Source organism: Aquarana catesbeiana, linkage group LG08 (genome assembly GCF_042186555.1).
Source record: "Aquarana catesbeiana isolate 2022-GZ linkage group LG08, ASM4218655v1, whole genome shotgun sequence".
Lineage (NCBI taxonomy): Eukaryota > Metazoa > Chordata > Amphibia > Anura > Ranidae > Aquarana > Aquarana catesbeiana.
The window spans coordinates 279,223,447-279,241,019 of record NC_133331.1 but is presented as its reverse complement, the minus strand read 5'-3'; the positions used below and the strand labels follow the sequence as shown (position 1 = coordinate 279,241,019).

At 44.0% G+C, this 17,573-nt stretch overlaps 1 protein-coding gene across 1 annotated transcript; it reads right to left on the bottom strand.

Annotated features, from left to right (window-relative positions):
- Positions 1-240: 240 nt before the first annotated feature.
- LOC141104503 (uncharacterized) lies at positions 241-17,175 on the bottom strand. Its single transcript, XM_073594066.1, has 9 exons — positions 16,855-17,175; positions 12,884-13,013; positions 12,660-12,772; positions 12,476-12,578; positions 11,710-11,814; positions 11,545-11,627; positions 11,357-11,462; positions 9,618-9,704; positions 241-6,777 (listed from the first exon to the last, which is right to left on the bottom strand). The coding sequence occupies exons 2-9, from the start codon at positions 12,915-12,917 to the stop codon at positions 5,261-5,263; spliced, it is 2,148 nt and encodes a 715-aa protein (XP_073450167.1). The 5' UTR covers positions 12,918-13,013; positions 16,855-17,175; the 3' UTR covers positions 241-5,260.
- Positions 17,176-17,573: the final 398 nt, after the last annotated feature.

Below are 17,573 nucleotides of genomic sequence, written 5' to 3'. Positions count from 1 at the left end.
CATGCACAAGCACTAAGCTATAAAAGACACGTATAAAAAAAAACAAAAAAAAACAAAATGCGTCCACTGTAATGGTTTACGGACTCAATCAACATCAAGACATTCAAAATCATACCAGTAAGTGCCACCAGTAACGTACATATATATCAATCCAATCGCCACCCCCCCCTAAAAAAAAAATACACACACTCACACACATCCAAATGCCCCCCCCCCCCCCACCCCATACATATACATGCCTCCTCCCCAACTTGTAGTACCCATATCACACAGATCCATGCGTCAACACCATCCAAAGGAAACATTCATCCAAAGAGCCAGATCCCCCCGCCACATACCCACATCTAAACAATATTACCCATACCCACATTAATCAACCAAACACCCTAGGGATATGGGAGAGGGAAATAGTACTATTGGCTGTGTGGTAGCAGGTCTGGTGGGAGTAGAAGTGTGGATTTGACCAGCGAGGCAAGAGTGCCTATTCATGTCCATGTGGCTTGAGTACTTTTGTGTTGGTTCATTTCCCTCTCCCATATGCCTAGGGTATCTGTCTGGTTGATTAGATGTGGGTATGGGTGATATGGTTTAGATGTGGGTATGGGTGATATGGTTTGGATGTGGGTATGGGTGATATGGTTTGGATGTGAGTATGGGTGATATGGTTTAGATGTGAGTATGGGCGATATGGTTTAGATGTGGGTATGGGCGATATGGTTTAGATGTGGGTATGGGCGATATGGTTTAGATGTGAGTATGGGCGATATGGTTTAGATGTGGGTATGGGCGATATGGTTTAGATGTGGGTATGGGTGATATGGTTTAGATGTGGGTATGGGTGATATGGTTTAGATGTGGGTATGGGCGATATGGTTTAGATGTGAATATGGGCGATATGGTTTAGATGTGAGTATGGGTGATATGGTTTAGATGTGGGTATGGGCGATATGGTTTAGATGTGGGTATGGGCGATATGGTTTAGATGTGGGTATGGGTGATATGGTTTAGATGTGGGTATGGGCGATATGGTTTAGATGTGGGTATGGGCGATATGGTTTAGATGTGGGTATGGGCGATATGGTTTAGATGTGGGTATGGGTGATATGGTTTGGATGTGAGTATGGGTGATATGGTTTGGATGTGAGTATGGGCGATATGGTTTAGATGTGGGTATGGGCGATATGGTTTAGATGTGGGTATGGGCGATATGGTTTAGATGTGGGTATGGGCGATATGGTTTAGATGTGGGTATGGGCGATATGGTTTAGATGTGGGTATGGGTGATATGGTTTAGATGTGGGTATGGGTGATATAGTTTAGATGTGGGTATGGGTGATATGGTTTAGATGTGGGTATGGGTGATATAGTTTAGATGTGGGTATGGGTGATATGGTTTAGATGTGGGTATGGGTGATATGGTTTAGATGTGGGTATGGGTGATATGGTTTGGATGTGAGTATGGGTGATATGGTTTAGATGTGAGTATGGGCGATATGGTTTAGATGTGGGTATGGGCGATATGGTTTAGATGTGGGTATGGGCGATATGGTTTAGATGTGGGTATGGGCGATATGGTTTAGATGTGGGTATGGGTGATATGGTTTAGATGTGGGTATGGGTGATATGGTTTAGATGTGGGTATGGGCGATATGGTTTAGATGTGGGTATGGGCGATATGGTTTAGATGTGGGTATGGGCGATATGGTTTAGATGTGGGTATGGGTGATATGGTTTAGATGTGGGTATGGGTGATATGGTTTAGATGTGGGTAAGTCAGCCATATGAATGCACTTGCGGGAAACAAGTATCAATTGTTAACTATAGCTCTGTGTTTTTTATTACACACTGCAATCTGCTTTTATATCTCTTTATGCTAATTTTATTATGTTTGTACAATAAAAATACTTTTTAACTCATACATTTTGCGTGCTCCCCTCAGTGACAATATTATACCCTTTAACAACTTCAGCCCCGTAAAATCTGGCTGCTGAAGGACCGGGCCATTTTTTTTCGATACAGCACTGTGTCACTTTAACTGACGATTGCGCGGTTGTGCGATGTTGCACCCAAACATAATTGACATCCTTTTTTTCCCACAAATAGAGCTTTCTTTTGGTGGTATTTGATCGCCTCTGCGGTTTTTATTTTTTGTGCTATAAACAAAAAAAGAGAGAAAATTTTGAAAAAAAAAAAAAAAACACTATTTTGTACTTTTTGCTATAATAAATATCCCCATTTTTTTTTTTTAAAGCAAATTTTTTCTCAGTTTAGGCCGATATGTATTCTTCTACATATTTTTGGTAAAAAAAATTTGCAATAAGCGTATATTGATTGGTTTGCGCAAAAGTTATAGCGTCTACAAAATAGGGGATAGATTTATAGCATTTTTATTAGTTTTTTTTTTACTAGTAATGGCGGCGATCTGCAATTTTTTTCGGGACTGCGACATTATGGCGGACACATCGGACACTTTTTTGGGACCACTGACAATTATACAGCGATCAGTGCTATAAAAATGCACTGATTATTGTATAAATGTCATTGGCAGGGAAGGGGTTTACACTAGGGGGCAATCAAGGGGTTAACCGTGTTCCCTGTTACATGTTTCTAACTGAAGGGGGAGGGGACTGACTAAAGAAAGTGACAGATTGTGGTTCCTCGTTAATAGGATTTGATTGCTCGTGGCTGGCAGTCATCGCGACCGTCGGCCACGAGCATCGGCACCCTCGCTGTGTAGCGGGCGCGTGTGCGCGCCTGCTATTCCGATGCCGTGAGCCGACATATAGCTACGACGGTTCGCGGGATCGTGCTGACCTGCCGCAATAAAATGACGGCGGCTGGTCGGCAAGCGATTAAAGTCCCACTCTTGATATGGGAGATATTTCTCTCGCTTCCTATTTGTTTTTAAATGGTTCATCATAGCTATTCAAGTACAGTGCCACCTTGCCCATTCAGGGGTGCGGTTGGGTGGCAGTAAAAAACAGGCAGCTGAGCCAAGTTTTACCATCCCCCAAAAGCTGCAAAGGCAGCGGGACGGGGTTCTATACTTGCGGCAGTCACAATGATTGGCTCAGCACAGCAAGAATTAAATCCCCTTGTTCGTTTGAACATGACTCATTCAAGTGAATGGACCTGCACTGGTGGTACGGGCTTTTACAAATTAAAACAGGCAGTGAGTAGGCAACATAACGTCTCCTCACCGCCTGTCAACCGCCCGCTGAAAAACAATCCACTGCATATTGCTCTTCAGTGGCAATGCTAATATAAATGAGCTCTGTCTGTGTCCCCCATGTGCCTGGCCAGACCATAGAGAATAACACTTGTAGGGCTGTGTTGTTTCCCCATTGGCTGCCCTAATACAAGCACAACATATGACCCTGTCCTTATAAAGTGCTTTGTTTTTTTTTTTTTTTACTCAAATGGCATGTCTCCCATCTATAACAGCGGGTTCTTCACAAGAAAGGCCATATCTCAAAACACCACTTACATGCAACTGAAATGGTATTATACTCCAGCGTCTCCTACCTTCCCCACTAGACTTGTGCGGTTTGTTTCGTTCCGAAATTGAAATTCGGCCAAATTGCAATAGTAACGAATTTAAACAAATCCGAAATAATGAAACAAAATTTCCATTGAAATTTGAATTAGAATAGCTTTCAAATCGAATCCGAATAGTTTTCGAGTTCGAATCGCTTTCAAATTTCCGAAGAGAATAAGATAGAAAAGAAAATAAAAGAATAGAATAGAAAAGAATAGACTAGATAATACAAGAATAGAATATAATAGAGTAAAACAGAACAAAAATAGAAAAATAGAAAAAATAGAATAGAAAATAAAAAAAAAGGAATAAAATAGAATAGAAAATAAAGGAATAGAATAGAATAAAAAATGAATAAAATAGAAAGAATATAACCATCTTCTGAAATTCAAATTTCAAATAGAATAAATTTGATCAAAATAGAAAAGAAAAGTATTAAAAAAAGAATAGAATAGAAAAGAATATAAATGAAAAAAGAATAGAATAGAATATAACACTGTACAGAGAATAGAACCTTCTTGCGAAATTCTAATTTCGAATAAAATAAATTCAAATTTGAATAGAATAGAAAACAATAGAACAGAAAATAAAAAAATTGAATAGAAAAGAATAGACTAGCATAAACAATAGAAATAACAATATAACTGTTTTCCGAAATTCAAATAGAATAAACTTGAATAGAATAAAAAAGAATAGAATAGAAAATAAAAAAAATTGAATAGAAAAGAATAGACTAGCATAAACAATCGAAAAAACAATATAACCGTTTTCCGAATAGAATAGAATAAATTTGAATAGAAGAGAAAAGAATAGAATATAGTACAAAAGAATACAACAGAAAATAAAAAAAATAGAATAGAATAAAAAACAAACAATGGAATAGAAAGAACATGACCATCTTTCAAAATTTGTATAGAATAAATTCAATTTGAATGCAATTTGATTTGAATTAATTCGAATTTTAAGAACTCGGAAAATTTGAATTTGAATAAACGAAACAAATTCCGAAAACGAATTAAACAAATTTAACTAAACAAATTTAAAATACTGATTTGAAACAAAACACATATTTTCATTCTGCACATGTCTACTTCCCCCCCATTGTAACGCTGCAGCCTCTTTTCAGCATTCAACAATTCTGGGAGGGTTAGGTGCCTGTTCTCCCTCCTGCACATGGTGGCCCCTCCCCCCTGCACATGGTGGCCCCTCCCTCCTGCACATCGTGGCCCCTCCCTCCTGCACATCGTGGCCCCTCCCTCCTGCACATCGTGGCCCCTCCCTCCTGCACATCGTGGCCCATCCTTCCTGCACATCGTGGCCCCTCCCTCCTGCACATTGTAGCCCCTCCCTCCTGCACATTGTAGCCCCTCCTTCCTGCACATCGTGGCCCCTCCCTCCTGCACATCGTGGCCCGTCCTTCCTGCACATCGTGGCCCCTCCCTCCTGCACATCGTGGCCCCTCCCTCCTGCACATCGTGGCCCATCCTTCCTGCACATCGTGGCCCCTCCCTCCTGCACATTGTGGCCCCTCCCTCCTGCACATTGTAGCCCCTCCTTCCTGCACATTGTGGCCCCTCCCTCCTGCTGAGTCATTTAATGATGTAGGGGTCATGGGAAGGTAAATACTGGAGCCTCGGGCACTGGGGGGGGGGTAAAACACCCAGCGTACATGAGGCCTAAATACACATCTGAAAAACACGTTTGCAAGTCCCTCTCCTGCCGTTAGCCAAGCTGTTCTCTCTTGTGGATTCGACTACTATGTGAAGCCAGGTCTGACTTCCTTTTAAAACCTTTCCCACAGTCTGTACACGAGTATGGCAAGTCACCGGTGTGAATTTTTTGATGGGAAGTAAGATTTGATCTATCTGTAAAACATTTCCCACATTCAGAACAGGAATACGGCTTTTCCCCCGTGTGAAGTCTTTCGTGTGTGATGAGCGAGGATCTCCGAGAAAAACATTTCCCGCACCTGGAACAGAAAAACGGCTTGGTCCCCGTGTGGCCCGCCAGGTGTTTAGCGAGAGTTGATCTTGTCGTGAAGCATTTAGCACATTCCGAACATGAAAACGGCTTCTCTCCCGTGTGAGCTCTATGGTGAACTGTGAGCGAGTGTTTAGAAGGAAAACACTCGCCACATTCCGGACAGGAATATGGCTTCTCCCCGGTGTGGGTTCTCTGATGGGAGATAAGACGTTTCCTCTCGAAGAAACACTTTCCACATTCCAAACATGAAAAAGGCTTCTCTCCTGTGTGAGCCCTATAGTGTTTAATGAGTAGATGTTTAAAAGAGAAGCACTTCTCACACTCCGAACACGAATATGGTTTCTCACCTGTATGAGTCATCTCATGGTAGGCAAGACTTTTGCTCTGGGAAAAACACTTCCCGCATTCTGAACAGGAATATGGCTTAACCCCAGTGTGAGTCCTCTGATGTACAATGAGGTTGGGTCTCCACGTAAAACATTTTCCGCACTCGGAACATGAAAACGGCTTCTTTCCTGTGTGACTCATCTGATGCAAGACAAGATGGTCCCTTTGGGAAAAACACTTCCCGCACTCCGTGCATGAAAAAGGCTTCCCCCCTGAATGACTTATCTGATGAGAGAGAAGATGGTCACTCTGGGAAAAACCTTTCCCGCACTCAGTGCATGAAAACGGCTTCTCAGCCAAGTGAGTCCTCTGATGTGAAAGCAGATGCTGTTTCTGAAAAAAACACTTCCCGCACTCCGAGCACGTATAAGGGTTTTCCCCGGTATGAACTTTTTCATGTCTGATAAGATACGATTTAACAAGAAAACTTTTACCACATTCCGAACAGGAAAATGGCTTCTCCCCAGAGTGAATTCTTTGATGAGTTGTGAGATGCGACCTTTTTGCAAATGTTTTTCCGCATTCAGAACATAAATACGGTTTCACTCCTCTGTGAGTTCTCTGATGTTCCAGAAGACCGGATCTCAAGCTAAAACATTTACCGCATTCCGAACACGAATATGGCTTCTCACCTAGGCGACCTCTCTGGTGTGAGATGGGGTCTGGGGGCTGGTGTGATTCACTACCCTCATTGTTCTCACGATGAGAGCAAAAATGGACCCCACTATCAATGGACTGATCTGTACTCCGAAATACAGGATGTAGGTTTGGGGCGATTGGATATTTGGATGGGATGTCATCATCTTCTAGTTCATCATCTGGAGAGATATCATGGTTTTCTTCCATGTTGTACTTTCTGTATCGCCCATCTGGAAAGAATTAGAGGATTGAGATAGATGAGACCAATAAGGCAAGACTCCGAGAAAATATTAAAACAGCTTTTTAGAGACTCTGATGCCGCGTACACACGATCGGACTTCTCGTCGGAAAAAGATACGATGGCTTTTCCGACGAAATTCCGCTCAAGCTTGCCTTGCATACACACGGTAACGCAAAAGTTTGCTGAACTTACGACAGTCAAGAACACGGTGATGTAAAACACTACGACGAGCCGAGAAGATGAAGTTCAATGCTTCCAAGCATGCGTCGAATTGTTTCCGAGCATGCGTAGGGATTTTGCGTGTCGGAATTGCCACAGATGATCGCATTTTCGGATAGGAACTTTTTCCGACCGAAAAAATTGAGAACCTGCTCTCAATCTTTTGCTGGAATTCGCCAGCAAAAGTCCGATGGAGCATACACACGGTCATATTTTCCAACGAAAAACTCATCGGTCTTTTGCGGGCTGAATTTCCGATCGTGTGTACGCGGCATAAGGGAGATTTACTAAAACTGTTGCACACAGAATCTGGTGCAGCTGTGCATGGTAGTCAATCAGCTTCTAACTTGTACGTCATTTCCTGCAATAGGCACCGGGGGTGCACGCGCGCTGATTTGCCAGGGGGGAGCCAATCAGCGGGTCTGGCAGACGCGATGTCCGCCACCACCCACGATCGCTCTACAGAGAGACAGGATGGTGGTCTGCCGATGTAAACAAAGGCAGATCGCCGTCCTGTCAGGTATGAACAGAGAGATCTTGTGTTCCTGCTAAGCAGGAACACAGATCTCTCTGTTCATAGAGTCAGTCCACCCCCCCCCCCACACAGTAAGAAAGCACCCCCTAGGGACACACTTAACCCTTTGATCGCCCCTGGTGTTAATCCCTTCCCTGCCAGTGTAATTAGTAGTAACAGTGTACATTTTTTAGCACTGATCACTGTATTAGTGTGACTGGTTCCCAAAAAAGTGTCACTTAGGCTCGATTCACACAGGGGCAACACGACTTCAGCGCGACTTTGCACAGCGACTTCAACGCGACTTTAGCAAATTACAACGCGACTTTAAGTCGCCTCCAGGACAGGCGACTTCGGCTGTGGCCAATCACAGGACAATCAGCTCTCTGGGAGGGAGGGGTTTGCCTGGGCAAACAAAATTTTTTGCCTGCAAAGTCGCTTGACTTTAGAGAGAGATCCGACTTGGAGGCGACTTCCATTGATTTCCATGGTACAGGTCGCCTACCAAGTCGGATCCAAGTAGTACAGGGAGTACGCTCTGAAGTCGGAGCGACTTCAGTAGTGTCTATTAAGACGCTCCCATTCACTGTCATGTGAACCTTTTCTGGGGCGACTTGGGGCGACTTGAGGGGCGACAAGTCGGATCCCAAGTCGTCCCAGTGTGAACCGAGCCTAAGTGTCCGATTTGTCCGCCGCAATGTTGCAGTACCACTATAAGTCACCGATCGCCGCCATTACTAGTAAAAAATTAATAAAATGCCATAAAAATATCCCATAGTTTTTAGACGCGATATCTTCTTTTGCGCAAACCAATAAATATACGCTTATTGGGATTAATTTTTACCAAAAATATGTAGTAGGATACATGTTGGCCTAAATTGATGGGAAACTTTTTTTGTTTACATTTTTTACTGGATGTGTTTTATAGCAGAAAGTAAAAAATATTTTTTTTTTTTTTCAAAATTGTCGTTTTTTTAAAAACCGCACAGGTGATCAAATACTACCAAAAGAAAGTTAAATTTGTGGGAAAAAAAGTTTATCAATTTTATTTGGGTACAGCTTTGCACGGCGGCACAATTGTCAGTTAAAGTAACGCAGTGCCGTATCACAAAAATTTCCAGCAAGCCTGTTAGAGACCAGTCACTCCTTAGATCCGTGCTGAACCAGATGAATTTCGATCAATCTATGGTTAGCTATAGAGCCGGTTCACACGGGGGCGACTTGTCAGGCGACCTAGCCGCCTGACAAGTCGCCTCCCGTTCTGTACAATGGAACCGTTCTGATCGGTCGCTCCGATTTAGAAGAAAGGTTCCTGTACTACTTTGGGGGTGACTTGCATAGACTTCTATACAGAAGTCGTCTTGCAAGTCGCCGCGGCAGTCGTGTGCAGGTCGCCTCGGTGAGGCGACCTGCAAGTCGTGCCGCTTCTAATGTGAACCGGCGCTTAGTGTTCTGATGAAAAACGCTGCAGTGTCTGCATCCCTTTAGAAGTATTTAACCCCTGTAGAGTCCAATTAAAACCTAGATTTCTTTTGCAGTGGATGCCTATAAATTTGACTTGTATCTAAAGGCAGAATTCTGGTAAAATATATGAGCCACTCACACAAGCAGGAAATTGCATTTGTGGGGGCTTTCTGTACACTAATGCCCTGTACACACGGTCGGATTTTCCGACGGAAAAAGTGCGATCGGATTGTGTTGTCAGAAATTCCGATTGTGTGTGGGCTCCATCGGACTTTTTCCATCGGACTTTCCGACACACAAAGTTTGAGAGCAGGCTATAAAATTTTCCGATCGTTTAAATTCCAATCGTGTGTACACAAATCCGACGCACAAAGTGCCACGCATGCTCAGAATAAATTAAGAGACGAAAGCTATTGGCTACTGCCCCGTTTATAGTCACGACGTACGTGTTTTACGTCACCGCGTTCAGAACGATCGTATTTTCCGACACTTTTGTGCGACCGTGTGTATGCAAGACAAGTTTGAGCCAACATCCGTCGGAAAAAATCCATGGATTTTGTTGTCTGAATGTCCGATCAATGTCCGACCGTGTGTACGGGGCATAACACTCAGCATTTAATATAATAACCCACCTATGCCGATCTCTTTAATCTTCACATGTGCTTCTTCCTTCTTGTTAGCTTTGACGCCTCTCTTAGTGGCTCTGCTGTCTTCGGGGTCTATGAATAAAAATATAGTGAAGACCCCTGAACTGAGATATATGAGAGACCACAGAGAGTGTGTGTGTGTTTGTGTGGGGGGGGGCAAAGACTGGCCACATTTTATGTTTGGTAACACACAATGATATGAGTTAAGAAGGAAAGTCTAAGAAAGCTTTATAACTCTTGGTTTCCCAACTATTATCATAAAGAAAGGGCGCCGCTCACCAACCCAGTGCATTAGTATGTAAATGAATATGACCTCAGCCTGCATCGCTCCAGCCACATCCTCCTAACATGTTTCGTCCCGCTCACAGGAGCTTGGTCACAGAGGCAGGGAGAGTTTAGAGCGGCACTGCAAGTTTCTCTCGGTTCCCACACTGGTTACATACCATGGAATAGACAAAGCTTCCTGTACCTTTATAATGGTGTGAGAGGTATAGACCATATTAACAAAGCCATTAGACCTATTTTGGGGGGCAAGGGGTGGGGTCGACACTCTGTATGCTTAGAAGCAGCATAGAGAAAGGAGCAAATCACTCCAAATTGACAAAGGGGCTTGCGCCTGGTTGTTAATTAGGCTCAGGGTCTTCTCCATTTTCGCTTTATTAACCGCTTGCCGACCGGCTTACACAATATACGTCAGCAGAAGGGCAGGTACAGGCAGATTAACGTACCTGTACGTTGCCCTTTAAGAAGCGGTTTGCGGGCACGCGCCCGTCGCGACCTCCGTGAGTGTGATCGCGGGTCCCGCTGACTCGAGAGGAAGAGGGGAAATGCTGATGTAAACAAGCATTTCCCCGTTCTGCCTAGTAACAGGACGCTGACCACAGCTCCCTGTAATTGGGAGTGGTGATCAGTGTTGTGTCATACATAGCCACACCCCCCCACAGTTAGAATCACTCCCTACACTTAACCACTACAGCGCCTCCTAGTGGTTAACGCCTTCACTGCCAGTCACGTTTACACAGTAATCAATGCATTTTTAATTGCACTGATCGCTGTATAAATGTGAATGATCCCAAAATCGCGCCAAAAGTGTCCGATGTGTCTGCCATAATGTCACAGCCACAATAAAAATCGCTGACTGCCGCCATTACTAGTAAAAAAAAAAAAATTATTAATAAAAATGCCATAAAACTATCCCCTATTTTTTAGACGCTATAACTTTTGCGCAAACCAATCAATAAACGCTTATTACGATTTTTTTACCAAAAATATGTAGAAGAATACGTATCGTCCTAAACTGAGGAAAAATATGTTTTTTGTATATATATTTTTGGGGATATTTTTTATAGCAAAAAGTAAAAAATAATGCGTTTTTTTTTTTCAAAATTGTCGCTATTTTTTTGTTTATATCGCAAAAAATAAAAACAGCAGAGGTGATAAAATACCACCAAAAGAAAGCTCTATTTGTGGGGAAAAAAGGACGTCAATTTTGTTTGGGAGCCATGACGCATGACCGCGCAATTGTCAGTTAAAACGACGCAGTGCCGAAATCGCAAAAAGTACTCTGGTCTTTGGGCAGCCAAATGGTCTGGGGCTTAAGTGGTTAATTCCCCTCCCTATACTGTTTACCCATTATTGTCTACTGACAGGGGAGGAGAGGAGGAAGAAAAGATTGTGGTAGCGACTAAACAAAAAATGAAAACTCCTTTCTAGATTCTACTCACCTGTGTTGATCTCTGGAGATACTTCCTCCTTGTGCAGTTCATCACCCCTCTCATTTGTCCCTATTCCATCCATGTCTTCTGTTCTATATTTGCTAAGGTCTTTCTCCTACATGAGCAACAAATTATAAGAATATTGTCAAGTTTCTTGGACACAAGATTTATATGACACATAGTTACTTGACATCTACCTGATCATTCTGAAGGATCTTGTAATGTTCCTGTTTGGAGTCCCGGGAATACAGAGGACGGGGACATCTCTTACTGGATCCTCCTATAGGATGCACCCATATTTAATGAATAGTGTTGTTTGAACATGGACAATAAATACAATTCTGCATTAGTCTGTTTCTCACCTGTGCTGATCTCTACAGGAATTTCCTCCTCTTTAACCTTCACACGTTTTATTTCTTGCTCCTCTGGTTTGACAGTTCTCTGTGGAGTTGTACAGTTTTCGGGTTCTGGAAACAAAGACAAGCTTCTTACTGAGGAGTGTGGAAGTGTAATACAGTCTGATCATCCCTGATATTTGGGAAATTTGGGGGACTTAAGAAAGAGTGGTGCAGTCTTTATGCCTACACAGCTTTTATAAACTGAGAAAATGGGGAAGATCTTGCTTCTAATTAACAAAAGGGGCACAAACCCCTTTGTTAATTAGCAGTGATCTATTCCATGTTCTATGCTGTGCCTGTGACAGACACAACAGTAAATCCTGTAGGCCCTGCTTGTGCAGGGTAATCACCGCACGGGCAGAGAGGCCTATGAGCTGATAGCTCACATCCTGTAAGCCAGGTCTGATCTGGCAGGGATGTGAGCTATCAGCTCATAGGCCTCTCTGCCCGTGCGGTGATTACCCTGCACAAGCAGGGCCTACAGGATTTACTGTTGTGTCTGTCACAGGCACAGCATAGAACATGGAATAGATCACTGCTAAATAACAAAGGGGTTTGTGCCCCTTTTGTTAATTAGACGCAAGATCTTCCCCATTTTCTTAATTTCCCTTTTTAATTCCCCTATATACTGTCTTCTACTAACAGAGGAGGGGGGAGAAGAAGAGATTGTTGTAGTGACTAAACAAGAAGAATCGGGGACTCTTCTCTGGGTTTCGTTTTTGTTTCTCACCTGAGCTGATCTCTGGAAGGATCTCCTCCTCTTTACACAGCTCATCACCACTGATAAACATCTCATCTTCGTCTTCCACTTTAATAACAAACAGTTCCTCACTCTAGATAAACAGCAATACAGAATATCTATAATAACATCTGAATTATGATGTAACAGACAATTATTAGTTTTAACTACAAACCTCAGTTTGATATAGTTGATCATCCTTCGAGATCTCCTGATGTTCCTGTGTGGAGTCCCAGGAATACAGAGGATGGGGACATCTCTCTGGGGGATTTCTGTAACTGGATCCACCTGTAGGAAACACACACGCTGACTGAATACATTGTTTATTTATGTCTTTATATCAGAGGATGTGTGTATCTAGGTGGATCCTCAATACAAGAAATGAATGTCTCCTCTTACCCGGTGATGTGAGGAGCGTCCGGTTCTCCATCATGACGTCCTTCTACAGATCCTTGTGTCCTTTCATATACTCCTCTTGCTTTCCAAGTAATAAATCAACATTATAATGACAAACATTTTTCAGGCGTATCTGAAACAAAAATAAAGTTGGCCATGTTGCTTACATTTTGTTTTATTCAACCTTTAGGCCCCTTTCACACAGGGGGGATCCGCTCAGCGGACTCCACTAGCTCAGTGGGAGATCGATCCGTTGATCCCCGCTGAGCCTGCAGATGACCAGTCCATCTTTGTTCACTGTGCAGGGAAAGACCTGTCAGAGCCCCGCTGAACTCTATGGGAAGATCGGATGAAAACGGACAGCAACTCCGTTGAGTTCCTCCACACCATACTCATTATACCTTGTTTTTTTACAGCTTGCTCTGTGCACAGGGGCACAGTCACACTGTAAAAGGGCCTTCTCCAAACCACGAATGATGGAAGTGCACAATTGTCTAAAAGAACGATTCTCAACCACCAGGCCTTGACCCACTGCAGGCCATAGCCTACTTTCTCCTGGCCCTCCAGACAGCTGTTGATCTCCTAACTTACCACAGTGCCTCCCAGCTACCATAATGCCCCCAACCTCCCACAGCGGCCCCATGATCTTGTAGAGTCCTCAGCCCCTACAGTGACCTCCAACTTCCCATAGTGCTACCCAAACTCACATAGTGTCCCTCAGCCTCCTGCAGACCCTCAAGACTTTCATAGTGCCCCCAACCTCCAACAGTGCCCCCCAGCCTGGGCAGTGCCCTCCAGTCTCACACAGCGCCCCTGCAAATCCTCCAGCCCTTTGGAGAGACTCCGGCCCCCTCCAGAAACCACATACCCCACAGTTACCCAAAGCTCCATCCAGAAAACTCATTTCCTACAGAGCCAGCAAGTCTACTGCAGTGTCCCCTAACCCCCTATAGAAACCACTCCATCCAGAGCCTTTCAGCATTTCAATACACATTTTGCATTCTTGTAGTGGTGGGAGTATAATTTTTTTTTTTTTACTAGTCTCTGGTCTCAATGAGGTTCACAAGCTTAAATGTCTTTGTATGGTGTAGCATTGGCAGTCCTCTTCACTGGCGATTCCTGAACTCAATAAATCAGAGGACTTTGACCATAAATGTACCTTACCAGAGGGAAGCTTCCTCTGATCAGCAGGAGCCTAGAATTTCTTACTGGCTGTACTCGGCTCAGCCATAAGGAAGCCACAGCTGGCCCAATAACAAGTTCTTCTATTTGCTGGAGGCACCGGCATAAGGATATTTTCTTGACTGCTGGAAACGTCTCCTACAAGTATGGCCTATCCTTTTCTCTGGGGTCAACCCTTCCTTCTTCTGTACAGAATAGGATTCACCTATGTACCATGCAAAATCTCCAGACAACCCAGTCTAAAATGTAAATGTTACTTATCAGTGGGAAGCAATACATCAGACGCCCCCTTACACATGAGAGCCCCCTAGCTAAGAGTCTTCTCATCACATCGGAGGCCCCCAGTCATACAGTCCCCTGATCACAGTGCCCACCAATCACACTGTCCCCAAGTAACAGAGCACTCAATCGCACAAATTTCCTCTTTACATCAGAGACCTACCATTTGGCTCCAGCAGAGGGCAGGAGGCAGAAGAGGTGTGGAGGAGGAGCAGACTTCCATCCTCTCCTGAATGCTGGTGGCAGGCAGATGTTGCCATGGTGCAGACGGGCCAGCTTCCAAAACCATAGCAACAAATGACACTGTGCTTCATGGCCCCCCAGAGCGTCATTGGTCGTTGTGGTGCTGTAGGCCAGCCTGCCCACACCATGGTGACTCATGTTGTTAATCCGGTCCAGCCTTGGTCCCATGCTAGTGGTACCCCAGTAGAGGAACGCTGGTTCAAGGAATAGGTAGATATCTTCTAGTTATTCTTAGACAGATACCTATATTTGGAACCACATTCTGTAGGTGTGTTTTATGTCTAGCCCGGACCCACCATAGGCATCGGACATGATGACTCCTTTATGGCCATAGTCATACCTCCCAACTTTTTGAAATGGGAATGAGGGACGCCCATTAGCAACATGATATAGGCATAGGACACACCCCCTTAAAGGAGAATTATACAAAAAAAAGTAGTTAAACATACAAGTGTTTTTTTTTTACCATTACTATTCCTTTACTTGCTTTTTACATTTACAAATTCAGCCATTTAGAATCTGAATGAAAGGTTCAGCACTGTGAAACACTATTTGAAAGCTAAATATTGCATTTTATATACAAATATACACTCGTCAGCCACTTTATTAGGTACACCTGTTCAATTGCTTGGTAACACAAATTGCTAATCAACCAATCGCATGGTAGCAGCTCAATGCATTTAGGCATCTAGACGTAGTGAAGACAACTTGCTGAAGTTCAAACCGAGCATCAGAATTGGGAAAAAAGGGGGATTTAGGTGACTTTGAACGTGCCATGGTTGTTGGTGCCAGATGGGCTGGTCTGAGTATTTCAAAAACTGCTGATCTACTGGGATTTTCACTCACAACCATCTCTCGGGTTTACAGAGAATGGTCCCAAAAAGAGAAAATATCCAGTGAGTGGAAGTTTGTGGACATAAATTCCTTGTTGATGTCAGAGGTCACAGGAGAATGGGCAGACTGGTTTGAGATGATAGAAAGGCAACAATAACCACTCGTTACCACTAAGGATGAGCTCTGGCGTGTTCGCACAGCCCACGTGTAGAGCCCGCCAGGAAGTCGGCACTGCGCTGCTCTAATCACAGGCAGTGAGACATTTCCTGATCTCTGCAGCCGCGCATCGGGTCAATGTCTCACTGCCTGTGATTAGCGCAGCGCAGTGCCGACTTCCTGGCGGGCTCTGCACGTGGGGTGTGCGAACACACCGGAGCTCATCCTTAGTTACAACCAAGGTATGCAGAATACCATCTCTGGATGCACAACACATCCAACCTTGAAGCAGATGAGCTACAGCAGCAGAAGACCACATCAGGTGCCACTCCTGTCAGCTAAGAAAAGGAAACTAAGACTACAATTCACACAGACTCACCAAATTTGGACAATAGATTGGAAAAATGTTGCCTGGTCTGATGAGTCTCGATTTCAGCTGCGACATTCAGATGGTAGGGTCAGAATTTTGGTGTAAACAACATGAAAGCATGGATCCATCCTGCCTTGGATCTGGTGGTGGTGTAATGGTGTGGGGGATAATTTCTTGGCACACTTTGGGTCCCTTAGTACCAATTGAGCATCATTTAAAAACCACGGCCTACCTGAGTATTGTTGCTGACCATGTCCATCCCTTTATGACTACAGTGTCCTCATCTTCTGATGGCTCCTTCCAGCAGGATAATGTACCATGTCACAAAGCTCCAATCATCTCACCACTGGATTCTTGAACATGACAATGAGGTCACTGTACTCCAATGGCCTCCACAGTCACCAGATCTCCATCCAATAGAGCACATTTGGGATGTGGTGGAACAGGAGATTTGCATCATGGATGTGCAGCCGACAAATCTGCAGCAACTGCATGATGTTATCATGTCACTATGGAGCAAAATCTCAGGAATGTTTCCAACACCTTGTTGAATCTATGCCACGAAGAACTAAGACAAAAGGGGGTCCAGCCCGATACTAGCAAAGTGTACCTAATAAAGTGAGTGTATAGATTAGATAGTAAAATGAGGGACAAATGAGGAGGAAAGCGGGACAGAGGGACATTGCTCCAAATCAGGGACAGTTGGAAGCTATGCTTTATGGCAATGTGTATGAAATGTCATATTCTTCTGACAGCTCCCTGTTCTGCCCCAGCAGAGCTCCCCATCTCATGTTCTACACATCAGAGGACTTGTAGGAAGATGATGATGTGTGGAGGTGACATGATCCCCCCATCCAATCCACACAGAGCTCTGGGACCCCCTTCTCTCATTATAAGAAGACATTATTACCTGTTCTTCACTGGACCTCCATTCTCCAGCCTCACACCCCCTCCTAGTTCCTGAACTACAAGAGCAACTCCTAACTCCTCAGGCAGGCTACAGTAAAATGTCCGCCTGATCCATACTATTGGCGCTCTCTAGTTCGCTTGTCAATAAACCAAGTAAATAGTTCCACTGCTACAGAAAATGTAATTTCAACATTATTCCTTGGCAATATTTGGGTAATACTCGTTGGCGTTGTCTTACTTCCTGTGTTTATCTGCCCTTCAAGAAAATGTCCGACGAGCGAAAGGGAATCAATACATCTGAGGCCCCCTTACACTAGTAGGAGGTGGTTCTCTAGAGGTTGCTCTGAAAACAGCAGCCCAGTGGGCGGAGTTTTCCTTATGAGGCAGCGTCGCTCTCCGCTCTGCTGGTGTTTCGTCAGATTCGGCGATCTGTCAGAATGTGTAAGGGAAGTGACGTTCCGTCGCCGCCATCTTCCTACACCCCGCACTCCTCTACAGTAACGATACAGTGAGAAGGAGGAAAGCGGACATCTTGTTACACCCACCGGAGTTTTGCATTTTACACTTATTTTTAACAGTACAGTGACTTTATATAGTGAATTACAGTAGTTAGAACTCCGTCTGACTGGTTAGATGTTGAATTTTAAAAGCAGCGGCAAGCCTTCCGATCTCACAGGTTTGCTAATCTGACAGAGGATCGCTACTTTTAAAATTAAACAT